This window comes from Vanellus vanellus, assembly GCF_965231255.1.
Source record: "Vanellus vanellus genome assembly, chromosome: 24".
Classification (NCBI taxonomy): Eukaryota; Metazoa; Chordata; class Aves; order Charadriiformes; family Charadriidae; genus Vanellus; species Vanellus vanellus.
In genome coordinates this window covers 7240442-7261679 of record NC_138929.1, presented here as the reverse complement: position 1 = coordinate 7261679, position 21238 = coordinate 7240442, and the positions used below count along the sequence as shown (strand labels likewise).

The 21238-nt window shown below is 52.6% G+C and overlaps 1 protein-coding gene across 1 annotated transcript in view; it reads right to left on the bottom strand.

The window, feature by feature from the left end:
• LOC309681226 (M1-specific T cell receptor alpha chain-like) overlaps positions 1-21238 on the bottom strand; it is a gene marked incomplete at its 5' end in the record, with an annotated part of 236063 nt that overhangs the window by 211215 nt on the left and 3610 nt on the right. The window contains one exon of the mRNA XM_082495059.1: positions 13400-13693. Within this exon, the coding sequence (XP_082351185.1) occupies positions 13400-13693 (294 nt within the window). The remainder of the gene's footprint in view (positions 1-13399; positions 13694-21238) is intronic.

Sequence of the window (21238 nt, the reverse complement as noted above, 5' to 3'; positions counted from 1 at the left end):
ATCAGCAAAATTCCTCATGGTACATTCAACTCTTCCATCCAGATCAATGATGAAAATATGGAACAGAACTGGCCCTACAATTGAGCCCTGAGGAACACCGGTGGTGACTGCTCGTCAGCCAGATGTAGCCTCACTCACTACAATGCTTTGAGCCCTGCCTTTCAGCCAGTTCTTCACCCAGCGCACTATGTACCTGCTCATCCCATAGTTGGACAACTTCTCCACAAGGATGCTGTCAGGGACACTATCAAACGCCTTACTAACATCACAAAAAAATATATGCACCACCTTCCCTTCATGCACTGGGCGGGTGACCATATCACAGAAGGATATCAGATTAGTCCAACAGGACTTTCCCTTTGTGACCCCATGTTGACTGTGCCTGATGATTGCATTGTTCTCTAAATGCCTTGCAATAGCACCCAGAATGACCTTTCCAGGGACTGAGGTTAGACTAACAGGTCTGTAGTTTCCTGCGACATCCCTCACGCTCTCCTAAATTGGAATAACATTGGCTGGCTTCCAGTCAGCAGGGACCTCCACAGACTCCCAAGACCTTTGGTAGATGACCAAGAGGGGTCCTGCTGTAGCAGCTGCCAGCCCCTTTGGTACTCTGGCATGAATCCCATCTGTCCCCATGGACTTACGAACAATCAGCTGATACAACTGTTCCCTTACAAATTCAGTGTCCACAAATGGAAAGTCACTGCTCCTGCACTCGTACTCCTCCAACTCAGAGGACCAGGGTAGCCCGAGGTCTTTTGGTATTATTAAAGACTGAGGCAAAAAAAAGTATTGAATGCTTGAGTTTTTCAACAACTCTATTAGTCAGGTGACCACCTTCAACAAGTAAAGCAAGGAGTTAGAGGTGTGTGTGCAGTTGCAGGGCTATGATCACATTGGGATCATGGGCACAGGGTGGGATGGCTCCCCTGACTGGCATGTTTCAGTGGAGGGACACAGGCTCTTTTGGAAGTACAGGCTGAGAAGATGAGGAGGAGGACTTGCCCTTTCTGTGAGAGCAATTGGAGTGCATGGAGCTCTGCATGGGGATGGGTTATGTGCCAAATGAGAGCTCGTGGGTAAGCATTAAAAATAAGACAGATAAAGAGGACATTGTAGAGGGTGTCCCCTAAACACCGCTTGACCAGAAAGAACCAGCAGATGAGACCCTCCACAGGCAGGTAGAAGCAGTCTTGCCTTCACAGGCCTTGGTCTTCATGGGGAGCTTCAGCTACCCCAATATCTGCTGGAGGGACAGCACAGCAGGACATAAGCAAGCCAGGAGCTTCCTCGAGTGCATGGATGACAACTTCATAACACAAGTGGCAGAGGACCCAACAAGAACAGGTGTTCTGCTGGACCTCGTACATACCAAGAAGGAAGATGTTGCAGATGCGAAGAACAAAGGCAGCCTGGGCTGCAGTGACTGTGAAATGGCAGAGTTCAGCATCCTGAGGGGAGTGAGGAGGGGAAATAGGAAGCTCACATCCTGGGCCTTTAAGACAGCAGACTTTGGTGTCTTTCAAGACCTGATTGGACAATTCGTGTAGGATAAAGCCCTGGAGGCAACAGAGGCCCAACAAGTCTGGTTAATATTCAAGCTCAAGAGCAGTCCATGCCAATGAGCAGAATGTCAGGAAAGCGTGCCAGGAGACCTGCATGGATGAACAAGAGGCTCCCGGCCAAACCAAAACACAAGAAGGAAACAAGGATGAGTAACCTGATACGAACACAGGGACACTGCCCAAGCATGCAGGGATGGAGGTTGGGAAAGCCAAAGCCCAGCTGCCACTGATTCTGGGAACGGACGTGGAAGGCAACAAGAAGGGCTTTTGTAAGGACACAGGTGACAAGAGGAAGGCTGGGGGAAATGCGGTCCCACTGCTGAATGAGTGGGCCTTCTCTGATGCTGCACAGCCTGACAACACAGGCCATGGAAAGGCTGAGGTGCTGAACGCCTTCTTTGCCTCATCCTTTACGAGCAAGATCAGCCTTGAGGAATCCTACATCCTTCAGAGCAGGAGCAAGGGAGACATATCCTTGGTGGAAGAGGATAAGTTCAGGGAATACTTAAGCAAACTGGAGGTCTCCCTCAAGTGTATTACATCTTGTAGACAATGGTAATGCAGGTGTTTTACAAAGAATAAATCTTCCCCTGATTATCTGTGTGCCATGCCAAGATATGATTTTTCTCTTCAAGCATTACACTGTCCACACATAATATCCCGGTGGTGGTAGAGGGCCCACGTAACTTTGCTTTTCAGCATCATTGAAATAATGGGGGAAATAACTGTTGCAGCCCTCCATACCAATAGCTTGGGGAAGGCTGCTTAGTTTCATGGGTAAAAGATTAAAAGAGTCTGTGAAACCCAGCAGTGCAGCCCACCTGCACCCTACAAGTGACCACTGGAGTGAATTGGGAGGGAGAGGAAGACGTGGCACATCCTCACGCAGGGAAGCCCTTGGGTGACCAGCCAAGGATTGCGGGGCTGGAAGATGGTGTGCCCATTCCTATCAAGGCAGCCACAGGCAATCCCACCAGTGTGCCTCAGGGCAACACCACTTTGCCCATTCCTATCAAGGCAGCCACAGGCAATCCCACCAGTGTGCCTCAGGGCAAAACCACTTGCCCACACTGCACCCATCCGGCACTTGAGCTGAGTCTTCTGCTGGCAATGACACCTTCCTGCCCCAGAAATCCTGGGGCCCCTCAATCCCAGCACTCAGAAGAAGTCTCTGTGGGGGAATGTGTACGGCATAAGCCAGGAAATGAAAAGGCAGCATTGGGGAAAACAACCACCCAGCCCATGTCATTAGCTGGGATGTTTTCTGTTCATCATGAGCAGCTCAGAAAATTGCCACTTCCGTGGGCCTGGGGCAGGTCAGGGCCACCATAAAAGCCAGACCAACTCCTCACTCTCTCATCCCCTCCTCTCTTCTCCTTCACCTTGAGAACCAGGTGAGTCTGAAGCCCTTTCCCCGTGCTCTTTTCTCCCCATGCAGATGTGTACTCCTCCATCTTATGCTGGGCTGTGGTGCTGCTTGCCATGAGAGGGGGAAGAGGGCTGAAGGTCTGACTCAGAGAGCGTTTGAGACTTGGTTGAGGGAGCTCTTCTTTGAAGAGACAGGCAGCAGCCTCATTGGGTCTGCCATCACTTTGCATTGCCTTGCAAAGAAGATCTGGAACTTGGCTGAGGTCGTCCTTCACTGAAGAGGTTGGCAGCAGCCTCGCTGGGCCTGGATGATGCTTAAAGTACTGTGTCTGGGAACCCCTTTGCCTCACAGCACAGTTTCTACCTGCTGGCTCAGCAGGTGCCTTTGACATACTTGTGCTGGAGTGACAGACCCCTGGAAAGCTGCTCCTGTACTCTGCCTGCCTCTCTGTCCCTCTCTCCCAGGTGCACCTGCAGCCCAGAGACATGTCCTGCTACGACCAGTGCCGACCATGCCTGCCCTGCCAGCCCTGCGGCCCGACCCCGCTGGCCAACAGCTGCAACGAGCCCTGTGTCAGGCAGTGCCAGAACTCCACTGTCGTCATCCAGCCCTCTCCTGTGGTGGTTGCCCTGCCCGGACCCATCCTCAGCTCCTTCCCACAGAACACCATAGTTGGATCCTCCACCTCTGCTGCCATTGGCAGCATCCTCAGCTGTGATGGAGTGCCCATCACCTCTGGGTGTTGTGACCTCTCTGGCATTTCCAGCCGCTACTGTGGCAGAAGGTGCCCGCCCTGCTAAATCCACTGGTAAGAACCCATACAAAGACCCCCAGGAACCTAGAAGCTGATGCTGGACTGAGGACAAAGCTGCTGGCCATGGGTTTCAGAGAGGCTGTACATCCAGTCCTGCCTTTCCAAAGGGGTCGGCTGAGCTCTCTGAAAACATGACCAAAGTCTAACTTCCCTGCCTTATTCTCTCTCCCATCTCTTTGTTGTCTTCTGTTCTCCTGGGCTGCAAGACCCACAAAGCCAACATGGGGCATCTGCTGGCCCTCTGTGGCATCTCAACCATGGGCAATGAGCGCAGACTTTTGGCAGCCGCTGGTGCCCTCCCTGGACTGGCCGCCTCCTCTACAAGTGAACTTGCTTCCCACTTCAGAATCATTAAAGTTTTCTGCATCCCGACCTCTGCCTCCATGTAATTCTTTTCACGGTGGAAATTGTCTTGTATTGCCAAGGAAGAAAAGCAGTGCCTTGGTTGGTGGGGGACAATGTGGGGGCACAAGCAGGACAGGAAGTGGAAGGTGGGACACAGGGCAATGGGTCCCTTCCAGTCACTGTCTCTTGGAGCTGAGGAAGACATACTCTGCTCCTCCACAGCCACAGATATCCACAGATAAAGGGGGTATCAGGCCCTGTATTCCAGCATCTCCCCTCTGGCACGATCCCTTGGCCTCAGAGCATGTCCTGCAACAGGGAGGTGGACCACTGCTTTGCCTTAGAGAGGAGCCCGGTGCTGCTGGAGGCTCAGAGACGTCAGCAGCTCACAAGGCTGTGTAGAAGGGAATTCCTCCTGACCTGGACAGCCCTGGTCTGGAAAAAGAAGCTCAGTCAGAAGATGGACCCAAACAATGTAGGAGTGAAGATGGTGTGAGAAAAAGCCTTCAGAACAGCCCCCGACCTTCTCTTCCTCATCCTCCCCCTTGTCCCCTGAATGAGGAAGCACAACCTGCACCCAAGGGCAAGGGTAGTAAGAGCAGGAAACCTATTCATCCCCTGCCCCCAAAGAGTTCCCTGCACAGCTCAGCAGTTACACAGATGTGCAAGGCTGAGGAGGATCACAGATTCATGTCGAAATCAGCCTGGCCAGGCTCTCTCACACACACCCAGTTTCCATGAGACAAGGCTTCCAAAGGACACCAAAAGACACACAGCTGTCTGGGGTACTTGGCCTTCCCCCATGCATGAAGTAGCTTTCCCCAAGGCCAACTCTTCTCCTGGCAGGGCCTGTTGCCCACCTCTGACTGGTGGTTTGCTCCCCCACGGAGATCTTGCATAGAGCTGTACAGCCTGGTCCCACTGCAGCAGAAACGGGGCAGGGCTGGGGAAGCCCATGAGCGATTGCGTGAGAAGGGCTGCAAGGATGGGCAGAGCGAGGGCACTGAGGAGAGCAGGTCCTCCAGATCTCAGAACATGGCCAGGCAGCACCTGGAGGGTCCACAAAGTGGTCCTGAGTATTTTTGAAAATTATTGTAATCATTTAATCGCAGGAAGGAACATTGCCAGATGGCAGGTTATCCACCTTTCTTTGGACTCCAACCTCTGACAGATACATCCCTCAAGCTCACCAGCCAGCAATGGAAAATCCTGGCACAGGCGTGCTTTTTACACACATGGTACACATCTCTTATGGCTGCCCAGTGGCTAACAATGGCAGCAGCTGATTTAGCCTAAGCAATGCTGCAGCTGCTTTCTGAGAAGATTCCTAACAAACCCATCTGGCTGGCACCTTGCAGATGACCTGCACTTAAAAGCAGATAAGGCAATGGTCACCTCAGCAGGGCAGCTCTGTGAGCAAGACTGAGCCAGTCTAACTGACAGATGTGAGGGCTTGGACCAGGCAATATGGAATCCCCTCCTGATGCCAGCTTTTGAAGAGAGAGTCTTATTTGGCTTTTGAAGAGAGAGTCTTTATTTTCAGGCAACTTCTTCTTCCTCCCTGGTGTCCCAGCCCCAGCATTTGCAGCTGCAGGCCGTCTGGCTCACCCCAGACACACAACCCGTTGCTGCCCTGTGAGTGTGTCAGAGCGGCACCTCTGCCTGCACTGAAGCTGGAACTGGTCCCACACCTCCACAACTGCCCTACAGCCATCACCAGGGATGGGCCAGAACTGGCAAAACTTTGGCATTATTTTGACTTGTAAAGTGGAGAACCCCTGGAGATGCAGCAATAGGGATGTTCTCCAGCTTTGACTTTGTCTCTCCTACAAAGACTTGCCTGAAGTTGTCAGGGGCACAGAGGCAGAGAGCTGCCCGGGGAGTCCTGGTTCTCCGAGTGTGGGGAGAGGCTGTGCTTCCTCATGTGCACACGCATCTGTCTGTGCCTGAGGACATATTTGTGCCTCCGGCTTTGCATTTGTGTCGGCATTTGCAAATGCACATGTGAGAGTGAGTGTCTGCCAGCGTGTGTGCAAACAACGGCATTCCTGTGTGTGTCTGTGCATGTTTTTGCAGCAGAGAAAGTGTGTGTGTATGTACTGTCAGTTTGTGTGTGTGTGTCTGTGGGCACATGTGTGTGCAGACAAGCACATCTATATCTGTGTTTGTACAGGAGCTTGCACTTATATCTACATGCAACTGTGAGTGTGTGAAGGTGTATACCCACATGTGAACACTCATGTGATGACAAGTCTGGCAGTGAATGTGTGTGCTCACGCAGGGATTCCTGCATAACTGGGTGTACGTGCACATGTGGTTTTCTGTGACCTGCCACGTGAATGAAGGGAGGATGGAGCTCCTGGCCATTCTCTTTTGCCGAAATTGCACATCTCCAATTCCCCTTGCAAAGGAAGGCTGGAGGGGATCAGCCTGAAAGCATGGCCCATGTGTGCCTTTCTCTCCTTCTGCTCTCTCCTTTCCCTCTCCTCTCATGTTGGCTTTTGATCCCCTTTGCTCTACCCAGGCCAGCCTTGGGGGGAACCTGCCACACCTCTCCCTCCTCAGGGCAAGCTGAGGGACTCCTTGCAGGAACTCTGCTAAAGCCAAAGGGCACGAAATCTCAACTGGAAGGAAGAGGAGGACTGTGGGACACAGTGCTGTGAGCCTCTTTCCAGCACTGTTCCCAGAAGCTGAGGAAGGCTCTTCCAGAGCCAGTGGCCTGCCTTGCTCTGTCTCTCCCTAGGAATGCCCTCTTGAACATGGCCTGTGGCTGGGGAGCCTGAGCAGTGGTATCCTCGAGTGAGAAGCGTGGGGACTGCAGCAGGCCAGAGGGAGCCTCACAACTTCCTCTTGGTGTTGGATGTTCCTCCTAGTCTGCCTGGAGTTTTGCTGGGAGGCAGGTCATCAGAAGATGACCTTGAAGGCTCTCACAATTCCTGTGCAGAGGGGAGAAGGAAGCAGGAGAGAGGCACGGCAGGAAGAGAGGCTGGGGCTGCTACTAAAGGGTCCCAAGGGTGTCCAGAAGCTTTGCAGATTACTGCTTTTACCCACAGAGGGGTTGAAACATCTTCCCCCTGTGGATGGGCACCTAGTGAACAGCTGCAGGAAAGTGCTGGGCCCACTGAAACGCCTCTGCCCAAGGCCTTGCTCAAGGGTTGGTTTGGCAGCAGAGCCTCAGCCCACTTCCTGACCTCGCACGTCTTCAAACTCCTCACAAGCAAAGCCCAAGAGGGGAGGGAGGAAAAGCTACTGAGAAGGGACGCAACCAGTTCAACACAGACATGTGAACTGAAACGCTGATACGCTGATACAAAATCTCCTTTTCCTCTCAGCTGCTATTTAGGGTGAGGGAAGGGTGTTGGCTTTTGAAGTGAATGCATTTACCTGCAAATAAACCTGTGAGAAACTTCATGCATTCAACCTCATTTCTGTGTGCAGAATCAGCATTTGCAGCCTGCAGGAGTCTGGGCTGGGAGCAGACACACAATCCACTGCTGCAGCACTGCTTCTGGCATAGGAGGTGGCAGGGGTGGTTCCAGACCCCCAGGTCTCCCTGAAGGAGACCACAAAGACCACCAGGGAGATTTTCATGCATTCTTTGTTTCTACCAGTGAGGTAGATGAGACACCTGCTTTTTCTTGTTTGCGTTTGTCTGTTGTGCTTTTTTTTTGTTTTAATCATTATTCATGCAAATAGGAGACAAAAGTTAGAGCACCTCTTTCCATTAGCTGAAATGGCTGAAGTCCAAGAGGGATATGAAACCAGTTTTAAGGTGTCTCTGTGTCTAGACAAGGACTACCCAGTTGATCTCAGGGAGGATGGATGTGCCTGCAGTTATTAATAGTGGTCAAGATGAACAAATTACTAATATGTACATGCAATGGCCCTTGGATCTTGGACTGCAGAATTATGGCTGTACAGGGGAAGCAGCGCTGCCAGGCGAGAGCTGAGGGCCCCTTCCCACACCCTCAGCCTTGCACAGACACATCCCCTCCCTCCCCTGGGTTGTTGCACAGCCAAGGAAGCTCCCTGCACCAGGGTGTCTTGCACAGCACAGAGGTACACAGCACAGTCAGAGACCTCAACTTCCTCCAGCTGCAGGACGCTGTACTTCCCCGTGGTGTTCAGCCAGGTGGTGAGACGGCCGCTCTGCTTGCGACCAGCTGCTGTCTGATATGAGACACGCTGTGGCCCTTGTCCTTTCCTCTGCTGGTACCACAGCAAGGCACCAAAGTTGGGGGTCTGGTATGTGCAGGTTGTTTGGAAGGTGTCTCTCTGCTTCACCGTGACTTGTCCTTCTTGCTGGGTGACAGTGGTCTGTCCCATGGTGCCTGGAAGAAAGTGAAGGTCAGCAGCTGCACAGGGAAACACTCTGGGAAGAAAACGAGGTATACAATGCAGGGAGATGGCGCCCTGTCCCTTGCACTGCAGGAATATCCTGAGCCCTGGGGACAGTCAGGTGGAGAGGAGTAGCTCAGGGGTCTCATCACAGTGTGGAGCTTGAGGAGACCTGTGCTTTGTCCCTGCTCATCCTCCCAGCTTCTGCTCCTGCTACTCAGAGGACCAGGGAACAGCCTGTCATGCCTGACCTTCATGTGCTGGGAGCAGCACCCCTCTACCTGGGAGAGGGGCCATGGACCTGTGGCAAAAAGACTCATCCTGCTTTCCCATCCCACTCATCTCTGAGGGCTCCTAGCTCCCTGCGTAACCGCAATACTGAGCTTGAAAAGAGGGATCCCTCTGTCAACAATCAGGAGAAAACTGGAAGCCACAGCAGACTTGCGCCTGCCAGGAGGCAGAAGGGGACACCCGATTAATGTCAGTGGCATGAGAGCTTTAAAGTCCCTGTGACAGCTTTGACAGGATCTGCTGCATTGGAAAGGGAAAAAGGTGAGAGAGAGGGCGAGCTGAGGTCTCCTATGGTGACAGCAGGTGGAGGAGAAGAGAGAGGCAGACAGAAATGGATTGAAGGAGAAAGAATGGAGAAAGGGTCTGAGGTAGCTTTTCTCTCTCCTTTCAAAGACTAAGAGCATCTTAACAGAACGCATGCAAAACCACAAATGTGAGCTGTTATTTCCCAGCATTTTCCTGTAATTCCAAAGTAGTTCTCAGGATGATCCTGATAATACTGGCAAGGGTTTCCTTGGGAGAAAAAGAAGTATGTGCTGATGAAAAACCAGGACTTACCCAGCAGTTGCCCCATGCAGGCCATGAGGACGAGAAAACCGAGGTGCATGTTGACACCAACCTGCCTGCTGGTCGAGTGAGAGAGAGTGAGAAAAACACCTCCCAGTCCCGAGATAACAGAGCTGCCGGAAGCGACTCTGTTGGGGGAGCAAAAGAACAAACGGGGAAGAGCAGTGATGTGTTCTTCCTGTGCCTGAAATGCTCCTCCTGGGTTGCTCCCTCCTCCAGCAGCAACACCTGGGGCTCCCTCAGCCAGTGCCCTTCTCAACCTTTCCCCATTAAAAGTCCCTGGGGGCTGTTACTAGTCAGCACGCAGTGGATTCCTCACCTCCCCCTCTAGAATCACCTGCTCTTCTAGGAAAAAGGGTGAGGGGTCAGCAGGGAACAGGATGAGGGATCAGGGAGTCACTCCCACTCCCAGGGAGCACATGGGGCACACATTGGAATGCTGCACTGCCAGGGGTGGGGATAGGGTAGCCCAGCACGCAGAGCTGAAAGGGCATGTGTAGGGGTGAGGGTACTGCAGGTGCAGTACCTACTCCTTCTCCCACCCCTTTCCACATTAATGCCAGAGGGATCCCATGCATCAGGCATGGCACAGAGAACAAAATGTTCATTGTCGTTAAGTTAACCGGACCTGAGTAGGCACAGACCTGTGCTGTGCTGAGCTGTATCTATCAATTGGAAAACCTGGCAACGTTGCCACAGACACGTCCTCGTCGTCTTGTAGGAGTGAAACACCGTGCTTTCATTTAGATGTCCTTTTGCTCAACAGTCACAATTAGGAGTGGTTTATCTCTAAGGAAATGCCATGAAAACTCCAGAGGTGACAATGCCAGTGAGTCTCAGCATGGGCAGGATTTGTACTATGTGCTAAACCCCAGCTCAAGCTCCACCTCCTGCTTCATAACTCAGGATTCCCAGCATCTAGAGGGGCATAACATCACCCGTGCTATCCCCTTTCACCTTCTTGTCTTCTTTCCAATTAATGGTGTTTTACTCAACACCGTGGAGCCAGAGCCCCATTCTTCCCAGGATATATCTACAGCCATGGACCACCTTCATCATTAAAAAAAAAAAAAAAAAAAAACAAAAAACCAACCCAATTTGAAATTTCTAGTATTAATTTCCCCTGATCCAGACCACATCCATTATCTTTCCCTCTATCACTCTCCTCGTGAATGAAGTTTGGCTCCATCTGACCCTTCATGCTCCAGTTAAGTGTCAGAAAAAGCTCTCTCTTAAGCTTCTCTTTTGAAGGCTGAACAAGGCCAGTTTTCTCAGCTTTTCCTCATGTCACTTGTTACAGAAACACAGAATTGCTAAGTTGGGAAGGGACCTCTGGAGGTCAGTGGGTCCAAACCCCGACTCGGGAACAGTGACCTAGAGCTGCTGGCAAAGGACAATGTCCAGACAGATTTTGAGTACCTCATGGGGGAAAAGAGTTTCCTGGGGTTCAGACAGAGCCTTTTTTGTTTCAGTTTGTGCCAAATGCTTCTTGTCCTATCCGTGGACACCATGGAATGGAGCCTGGCTCCAGTTTCTTCCCTGCCTCCCCTCAGATATTTGTACACACTGATGAGATCTCCCCTGAGACTTCCCTTCTCAGTGTTAAACAGGGGCCCAGCTCTCTCACCTTTTCTCTCTTTTTCTCATAATCTAACTAGTCCCTCTGTGACATGCACTTCCTAGTAAAAACCCACATCCCCTCACCCTCTGCAGTCCCAAGCACACCCACATTTGTGCATCCCTCAAATATCAGCACAGAACCTCAGCTCACCTAATAGCTCTGCCTGCATCCTGGGCACTCTTTCCCAGCAATGACAAACACACTGAGGTCCCTGCAGTCACTGGTCGATTCACCTCTCACATACATGTGCAAACATGGTCCCTCCACTTGCTGAAACTAAGAGCTATGAGCCCTGTCACACCTTCTTCCTTCTCCACTTGCCAGCACCCAGACCTTGCTCACACCCCAGTCCCTCCAGCTGCTGGCACAGAGACCGACCCGTCCTGTCACCAGAGGCTTCTTCTCCACTTGATGGCACTGAGACCTTGCTGCACACACCCTGCTCCATCCAGTTGCTGGCACCCAGGTGTACAGTCCCGATGGCCATTGGTTGGTTGCCAGTTACTGGCACCCAGATCTCTCTTAAACATCACTCGCTCCATTTACTGCCACTCCGACCTTGCAGCACTCGCCCATGGGAAAGGGAGTGAAGATACACAGAAGTATGGTTAAGAAAGGATTTTGGAAGAAGGCAGAGGGGACTGTGGAGATCAGGTACAGTGCTCATCCCGACAAGTGCACTGACCAGCCCCTGCTCAGCTGCACATACCTCCTCTTATCCTTCCTCCTCTCTATTGCCTCCCCTTGCTCCTCCCCAGTCCCCTCTCCCCCCCTCACCCCTGACCTTTCCCCTAAACATTCCTTAACAAGTGTTGCCATGTCCCGCAGGACCCCCCTCAAACCTCCATCATCCTCATCTTCCTCTTATCACTTCTTGTCACTTCCAAAGCTTACTCACCCACCTCAAAGTCACTCCTGCAGTTTCCTAATGGCCCATCAATTAGAGGCTGAAGAGCTCTGGGCTCCCCCTTGTCTCACTTACTGAGAGATTGGTGGCATTGTGTGCTTCGTTCATCACTTTCCCTTTCACTTCTTCTTCCCTTTGAAAGGAAAGGGGACTTGATGTGACAGACTAACCAGGTGCTTTCACCTTCAATACGCCCTTACAGTGGCCTCTGCTCAACTTGCTGAGGTGTGAGGGTTTCTGAAGATACTGAAAGGCTCCTGTCCTTAGGGAAAACTGGGTCTCTTGAGTCTAAGCTCTGGAGGGAAAGCTCATGTTGACCTTTGTCTTTGAAGTGTCTCCTTGAAACACGTGCAGCAACACTAAGCCATAGCACTCACTTTCCAGGGTACCTGAGAAGTTACTAATATGAAGAAAAAGGGAAGGATTGGCCAAATGAGAAATCAGTTTCAGATGTATGATGAGTGTAAAAAAGCACTCAGGTCGATTGAAATGTCAGTCTGGAATGAGTTACTTTGCACCCTCATATTTCAAAATATTCATTTTTTCCTTTCCCAAGGTGTCCTGCATTTCCTGCGAGATCCTGAATCCACCCTCACAGGTGTTTGTGTTCAACTGAGCATGAAGACAAAACACAATTCCGCTTCAATGTATGGTCAAAATCTTACACCATCCAGGTGGGAAGGGGGTTCTCATCTACCCTCCAGTGCCTCACAGACACATTTTTCTCCAGGGAGAGAGACTGAATTATTTGTCAACTAACAAGGTCTCACATCTGCAGTCATGGCCTTCTGAGCTGGCATCACTCCAGTAATTAGACCAGGGTGGCCTGCCACCATGCCTGCTTTTGTCAGCTTCCACCACAGATGCTCTCCAGGGCCAGATCTTTGCTTTCCAAAACAGACTAAGCATAACAAGAGATGTGTACACAGAGGGACAAACCAGAGCTCAGAACTGCAGCCAAAAGCAGGATTCCCTTGGGCAGAGAAACCAGAGGAACTCAGGGATAGAGGGATCCTCCTAGCAGAGTGCTGTTGAGACACCAGCGGTGGAGGGGAGACATGAAAAGCAAGGGAACAGCTCAAGAGGTGTACCAGGGAATCTTATCCATCGCCTGGCTGATGTGTATTGCTCACATGTTGAGGGTTTCCCTGATCCCCACATGCAGGACCAGGAAGATATTTTTGTTCCTGGGCTTCTTGGGCGAGTAGGTAAAGCCACCGGAGCAGTCATGTCTCCTGCCAAGAGCTCTCCTCTCCAACAGTGGTCGTTGGTGGACGCTGAGGAAAGACTAAGTGCACAAGCAGGTGGGGTACTTCTCCTGAGCACTCTCTGCTGTGTCCGGGCGACTGGTACCCGCCGCGGGGCGCAGGGTCTCGGCGGACCCGATGCCGGGGCCAGTGCCGGGCGGGCGTGGGAATCGCCCCACGGCGGGGCCGGGCGGGGAGGAGGCGGTCACGGCCGGAGGAGCGACAGCGCCCCCTGGCGGGCCCGCCCGGCGCTGTCCCCCCAAACCCGACACACACGCCAGGCCCCGCCCGCGGTGGTTCGTGCCCGGCCGCAGCCCCGGCTCCTCTCCCTGTGGCTCCCAGGGCGCAGTAATACACCGCCGCGTCCCCGCGCCGGGGCCGGGCGAGCCACAGGCCGCTGGACCGGCGGTCTGCCGCCACCCACAGCCGCGCCGCGGGGTCCTGCACCACTTTGGAGTCCTTAAGAGTGCTCATGAGGAATGCGGGGCCTTGGCCCGGGAGCTGACGGAACCAGTAGATGTAGTCATAAGACTGTATATTGGGGTGTGAGCAGTTGATGCTGATGCCAATGCCCTCGGTGGTCTCTGCCAACGGCTCCTGCTGCACCTGTGCTCTGCTCACAGCCACTGCCAAGAGAGGAGAAGGACAGGCCAAAGATCACCAAAGATCACCCAGCTTTGATCATTCTTATCCCAGAGAAATCATCAGAAACAGTGGCAGTGGGATAGAGACGGACCAGAACAAATGGGGACAGTGTGCTCGGCAAGATGCATGGAGAGTGACTTTGGTGTGGGTGAGTGGTGCAAGGGGACAAGTCTGGAAGGGACTTTGAAATGGATGCATGCGGAGATAGAATGAAAGCCAGGTGCACGGTTGGATGGATGGAGAGAAGAAGAGGAGACAGGAGAGTAGGGTGTGTCACAGTGAAGAGGGGCAGTGTGACAGCACCAGTTTGGAGCGGATGGGGACATGTACCCATGATCCCAGTGTGGGTGCGTGCAGGGAGGGAAGAAGAATAGAAAGAGCTGTTAGTGATGCATGGAGAGATGGGTCAGAAGATGGGTGGCTGGGCAGGCAAGTGGACGAGAGGAGGAGTAGACAGGGAGAGGGGCTGTTACAGTGAAGGAGAAAGGGTTATATTCGGGGTAAAAATACCTGCCGAAATGCACAGGGGAAGGAGAAGGTGCATGGAAAGGCAGCGGTTCATGCAAGCAAGTTCGTATCGACAAAGTTAGGGAGAACAGGAAGAGGGGACTCGGAGGGTCCGGCAAGGGGCACAAAGGTTGGGGGAGAGGCAGGAGGGGGAAAGACCCGTTGAAGAAGGAGAGGGCAGAGGTGGCGCTGGGCTCCCCAGCGAAGAGCCCGGGCACAGCCCCGACCCCCATCCACCCCCGCCAGCCCCACGCACCCAGGAGCAGCGCGGCCAGCCCCGCCAGCCCTGCGCCCCGGCCCCGCCGCATCCCGCCGCTCCGCCGCCCGCGCCTCGCTGCCCCCCGCCAGCCCCGGCTCTCTGCTCCGGTTGCGCCGCCGCCTCGCCTCGCCTCGCCTCCCCTCCTCTCCTCTCCTCTCCTCTCCTCTCCTCTCCTCTCCTCTCCTCTCCTCTCCTCTCCTCTCCTCTCCTCTCCTCTCCTCTCCTCTCCTCTCCTCTCCTCTCCTCTCCTCTCCTCTCCTCTCCTCTCCTCTCCGCCTCCAGCTCCGCCCCGGGGCTCAGCCCTGCGCCGCCAGCGGTGCCAGGTTGTGTGTTGTTGCTGTCCGCGGACAAGGCACCCCAAAACCACACCGACCTCGCCCCGGGGTCGCCGTCCCAGTGGCCCGGGAACGGCCGGCACCGGCCCCGGGAAGAGCGGCTGGCACGCGCAGTGAGCAGGAAGGCAGGAACGGCACAGCACCGGGGCATGGCGGGAAGGTTTGGCCGTTAAGTGCTGGCTGTTTTGACAGTGCTCTTATTTTCTCGAAATGTCTCCTTGGAAACTTGGACATTTAAATCTAGGTCTGGAAGGAAAGAGTCCGGGGTTCTGCTGGATGCTCTTAGCCATCACCGGAAAATGAAAGGCATGCTGTCAGGAAGCTTCTCTCCCCAGCTGGCATCATGACTCACAAGTCCATGATCCTCCCTCCCCTTTCCCAGTCCACAGGTGTCTCACGTAGAGGGTTCTAGGTCTTCTGATAAGGAGCCGTATCCGAAGCTTAGTGCCCATTGCCCCCTCTGGCTGTTATTTACAGACAATCCTGGGAGTTCCCAGATTCCCACTGTTCATGGCGTACATGAAAACATTAAATGGTATTGGTCCTATGACTGATCCCTACTACTAGACCCTGCTCATAAGTGTCAGTCAGCTGGGCTTTGCACCAAGAGCACAACTCTCTGAGCTTGGTAGTCCAGCCTATTTTCCACCCACCTTATCACTCAACCCATTTGTCACCAATTTGGTCATAGAGGCAGCACAAGAGAGGTTGTCAAAGGTCTTGCTAAAATCAGGTACAGCCCTCCCCTGCCCTTCCCTTCTCCACAGTGCCTGTTACCTCCTGAGAAAGCAATGAGCTTGGCCCTTGGCTACACTAGAGCCTCAGCTCAGAAACAGCAGCTCCATGGAGAGGGGAATCTGCCCTGGCTGAGCTCTCCCAGCACAGCTCCCTGGCACTCATCTCACAAAGGTGTCAAAAGGGAAGGGTGAGGCCCTCGGCTGTACTACTCCAAGCTGGATGGGAGCTCAGGCTGACCAATATTGAGGAGGGGAGATGGGCTTAGAAAAATTCCCCACTGTGCAGAACATTTGTCAGAAAGAGGGTCTATACTGGTTACCCCTGTGGGATAGCAGCTGGCTGTGGGGATGTGGTCTTGAATCCAACATCCCTTCCCTCATGGGGGCAGTTGCTGGGCACTCGGAGTGAGATTCCAGTGTGGGACATGAAGGTCCTTGTTGGCTCAAGTCCAAAGCAGTCACCAGTTCTTTGGCTTTCCTGTGCAAGCCACAGGGTTTGACTTTCCACTCACAGCACTGCGACATCAGGCTTCACGTTCCTTTCACTCAGTACATGTTTGATCCAAGGCCTCAGCCCCTGCCTGACAGGGCATCAGGTCAATGGGCTGCACAAGTCCATTTGGTATTGACATGAGAGAAGGGCTATGTCCCACCCCAGACACCACCAGCACTGCATTGGCAACATAAGCACTTAGCACGAGGTAGGCAGGATTCCTCAGCCTTCCCCTTGCCCAGAAAGCAATCCTCATCCTTTGAACTCTCTGGCACTGTGGAGAGCAGCTGTGTCCTGTCCTGGAGAGGCAGGGAGCAGGGACTGCCAGCCGTGTTGAGGCACTCCCATTGTTGTTATGCTGAATTCAACTAAGGATGCAAAGTGGAGTGAAACCATCTGGGGAAGCAGCAACAAGTGACCATTGAGGTGAGCTGAGGAGGGAAGGGAAGAGAAGGACATGGCAGGTCCTCATGCACAGGAGCCCATGGTGTCCAGCTGAGGAAGGCTGGAGGTTCTTCCTGAGAATGACATGTCAAACAGTCCAAAACAGGGTGACCCAGGCTGATGTCACCTGCCTGCTCTGGACCTGTCCAGCACTTAAACTGATGCTTCTGCCTGCACTGCTGTATTCCTGCCCTGGAAATCCTGGGGCCTTTCATCCCTGTGCTCAGAAGAAGCCTTCATTGGGGAATGGGCATGGCACAAATCTGGAAATGAAAAGCCAGCAGTGTTGGAAAACAAAGCACAGCCCATATCATTAGTTGTGATGGTTTGCATTCAAGATGAGCTTGTCAGGAAATTGTTACCTCTGCAAAGGGTGTCTCTGGTCCTGTGGCCATGAAGGGCAGGTATAAAAGGCAGCGCAAGTCCCTGCTCATTCATCCACTTCTCTTGCCTGCTTCTCCTTGGGAACCCGGTGAGTCTTGGGCACCTTCTCCTTTTCTTCCACAGTGAGTTATCTGCTCAATGGACATCTCAGCTGATATTGTCTGTCTCCTGTCCTGTGGTTTGTTTCTTCTTGTCATGATAGAGGGAAGTGAGGAGAAGGTGTGCTTAGAGAGAGGCCAGGACATGGCAGTGGGGGCTTTTGGTTTATGCACAAGGAGAGAGCCTCTCGGTGCCAGGTTTTTCATTATGGGGTGATGAAGACTGTGTGTGTCCTGGCTGAGCTTCCAACTCCCCAGTCAGTAGTGGTCTTGTCTCCTTTGTAATGGGGTAACATGGTTGTTCCTCACTCGCCCTTCTGCTCTGCTTCCTCGCTATCCTCTCTCCCAGGTGTAACTCCAGCTCAGAGACATGTCCTGCTACAACCAGTGCCTGCCATGCCGGCCCTGTGGCCCGACCCCACTGGCCAACAGCTGCAATGAGCCCTGTGTCAGGCAGTGCCAGAACTCCACCGTTGTCATCCAGCCCTCTCCTGTGGTGGTGACCCTGCCCGGACCCATCCTCAGCTCCTTCCCACAGAACACCGTTGTGGGATCCTCCACCTCTGCTGCCGTTGGCAGCATCCTCAGCTGTGATGGAGTGCCCATCACCTCTGGGTGCTGTGACCTCTCTGGCATTTCCAGCCGCTACAGTGGCAGAAGGTGCCTCCTCTGATCAAGATGCTTGGCAATCCCCAAGGAGACTCATTGAGGAACTCAGAACATGATGCTGGGCAAAGGATTGATATTTGGAATGTGTTTGCAGTATCGCTGAATGGCTTTGCCTTTCTCTCCCTCTTCTTTCTTTGCTTTGCTTCTCTTCTCCTTGGCAGCAAGGTCTCACCACGGCATGCCTGGTGGGGTCCATTTGTCTCCTCTATGCCTCTTTATCGCACAGAGACATCATGCAAGATCTTCCCCATGGCCAAGGACTGCACAGTCTCAGCTGCCGCCAGGGCTCCATGAACTGGCAGCCCCCACCTGGAGTGACTTTGTTTCCCTCTTTTCACTCATTAAAGTTCTGCTGCATTCAAGCCTGGCCTCCGTGTGCTCCTTCCCTCTGTGGACACTCCCCACACTGCCAAAGGAGAAAGGGGTTGCTCTGGGGTGGAAGGGGGTGAGGGCACAAGGACACCCTTCTCCATTCACAGAGGAGTGGATGGCTGGGACAGCCAGCAGAGGCTCCTCTTTTGAGCACCATGCCTTGGAGCTGAGGAAGATATCCTGGGCTGCTCTGCTTCCAGTGACCATCAGGTCTTGCCCTGCTGTGTCTTTGCCCACAAATACCCAGAAAGGCAGGAGGCCCTGAGGGGTCATCAGCCCCATCAGGTCTTGAGGAAGGATGTTCCTTTTGCTATGGCCAGAGCTTCTGTGGGGTGACAGGGGGTGGTTGTGGGGCTCCAGAAGGTGATTTGCTGTGCAGAATGGCAAGAGTGGTAAAGCAGGGAACAGCTCTTGGGATGGCCCATCGCTGCTACTCCACCTTCCTCCCCCCTCCGTCACCCAATCTCAGGGTCATGGCCAGCACGTGTGGGCAGCAGCAGCAGGGAAAAGTTGCCCATGCTGCTGCATGCTCTGAGGGTGGAAATTGGAGCTAAGGATGTGGGAGCTGAGGGCAGTCAGCACAGAAATGGGGATAGTGAAACAGCATATTTCTGAGGGAGATCAAATTTTTCAGATACACACCATGCAGGAGACTGGGAAGATGAGGAATGGTGAGGGCACCAAGTGCACTTGCACGAGAGCTGCACGTAGTCTCAGAGCGCTTGACTGTATTGTTGGCTGTCATTCTGGTGGAAGAGGATGTTTTTACATGTAAATCTCACCACTTCTGATAATTCGAAATGTCTCTTGGCGTCTACTACAGTCTCACATACTATTTCCTGCATGAAAATTCAGATGTCTAGACAAAACTGTAGAAACAGAAGGATTTTAATCCCCACACCCATGTCCTCCATGAAGAGGGAATTAGGGCTCATGAAGTGTATCTCAGAATGACTGAAGGCCACAAGCTCTATTAGGGCGTTTCACTTGCATCTCTGGAATCTTTTTTTCCCTAGTCCTACTGTTAAGAACCATCATCAACAGCAGCACAGTTGCACTTCCCAACCCTATTGCACTAAACCTTGTAATAAGCAGAAGGTACCTCAGATCCTTCACAATGATAATACCATCTGCAGTCATCCTTGTAGGGAAGGAAAGGGTGGCATTTCTTCTGACAGAGGAGTAAACCTTTTGGCCAAAGCACTGCCAGAGTGCTGCTACTGGCTCTTGGCATGACCTCCAGTTTATCTGCACAGCCAAGGAGATCTGGGAAAGGGCATTGTTGCCAGAGGGTGTTCTTTTTTGATGGGGATTGAGATCATGCCGGGGCTCTGCTGTGCGCAAGGCAAGCACTGAGCTGTCTCCACCCGTGATTCCCATTTCACTGCTGGGGCCCGTTTCTATGGCCCATGTGTCTTCATCTACATGCAAGCCCCCTCAGAAGGGTCACTAAGCAGAGCAGTGCCTGTTCTTTATATTGATCCATGATTCTCACTCCCCTGCTCAACCCCTTGATTTACACGCTAAGAAACAAGGATTTGAAAGCTGCTCTGAGCAGGTTCAAGAGCTGGTGCTTCTTCATATGAAGGAAACAACTGGCAGGGTACCATTGCCCTAAAAAAAAAAAGATCAAAGAGTGACACATGGCCTGTGGAGCTAGTGACCTTCCTCGTCTCCATAATTGTTCTGCTGGCCCCCTGGTATGGCTGTATCATGTTTGTCTACACCAAGCCACTGGTGCAGAACTCTCTGGATCTGGAACAAAGTCCTGAATACCTTTCACAAATCTGTAACTCCTTTGCTGAACCCCTTCATTTACACCCTCAGGAACAAAGAAGTGAAGCAAGCTCTGGGGTGGCCTTTCCAGAAAAAGTAAAGCAGCTTTTCAAAGGGCCTCAGTGAGAGCACACAGATTCACACCCTTCCTCCCATCATTTCTACCCTGCACAAGTTCCTCACCAAAGTGTTAGTGCACCAGGGCATCACTGGGAATGAGAAGACACCAGTTCCCCACTGAGCTCATCTCACTCACCTCACAGCCATCTTAGGCTGGGCTGAGCCTCGATTCTAATGCTCCCACCCCCCTCTCTTCCCTCCTGGGTACACTCAGGATGTCTCACAGTGCTCTAAAGACCAGTGCTTCGAAAGGCTCACAAACCCCATGCAGAAACACTTCTCTGATGAACGCTAGAGCAGTGGTCCTCCCACAGGTTTGTAGTTCCAGTTCATGGAGTTCTTCATGCTGTCAGGGATTTGTCTGAGTCCCCTAAAGAAGTCCCAGCAGGTGGCTCACTGCTTTGGGAAATGGGCATGTATTTCTCTGTTTAGGCTGATATTTTCTGGATGCATCTATGCCCCATCCTTGCAGCTGTTTCACAGACTCATGCTCTGATTCAAGATGAAATTGGGCAATGTCTGGTATGTCTACCTATAGCCACTATTCCTCGCATAAGACAGCCAACAGTGTATACACTCCCTGTCTCTATCCAGTGTCTGAATGTACTTTTTAATTTTTAATTTAAAATATTCATATTCTTATGCTTTACACTACACCTATCTGGGCATTTCCACATCTAAAACCCCACAGCAGTCTTTCACAGTCCATTGTTCCACCCGTTTGGGGCTTTGTTGTGGAAACACTTTAATGTGATTGGCAAAGTCCCCAACCTGCAGAGCTGTCAAGTGCTGGCTGGGCACCAACTCTCTCTTTACACTCACTGGAAGGACATCAGCACTTCCAAAGGGCACTTGCTTTTCCCCTTCCTATGGCTTTCATTTCAGAAGAGATGCATCACGTTCTTAAAGCTCTTCTTTCTTCAACCTGACAGGGAAGGGAGTCCATGGGACCACTTCAGAAGGAGGAGGCATCAACATGGCAGACACACCTCGATGGAGAGTGTGGGACTGATTTCATTGAATGTCAAGCCCTCCAAGTGAGATGACTGAGTCTGGACTGAACGTCTGCTCCTTCCTTTTGGAAGCAGTTGTGCTTCTGGAGGCAATTCTCCTGTGTCCATCTGTCCTGGTCACTTGGCTCTTAGACCTGCAGCCTGGCAGAGACACCAGTGCCCGAGGACAGGCTGATGCCCACCCTTGTCAGCTGTGCCCTCTTTCTCTGTGGCATTTGGGAAAATACCTGGGACAGTCCACTGAGGCTGGAGAAAGAGCCTGAGCCTATCCTCCAGTATCCATCAATGCTCGGCATTCCTTGCTTTTGGGGGAGAACTA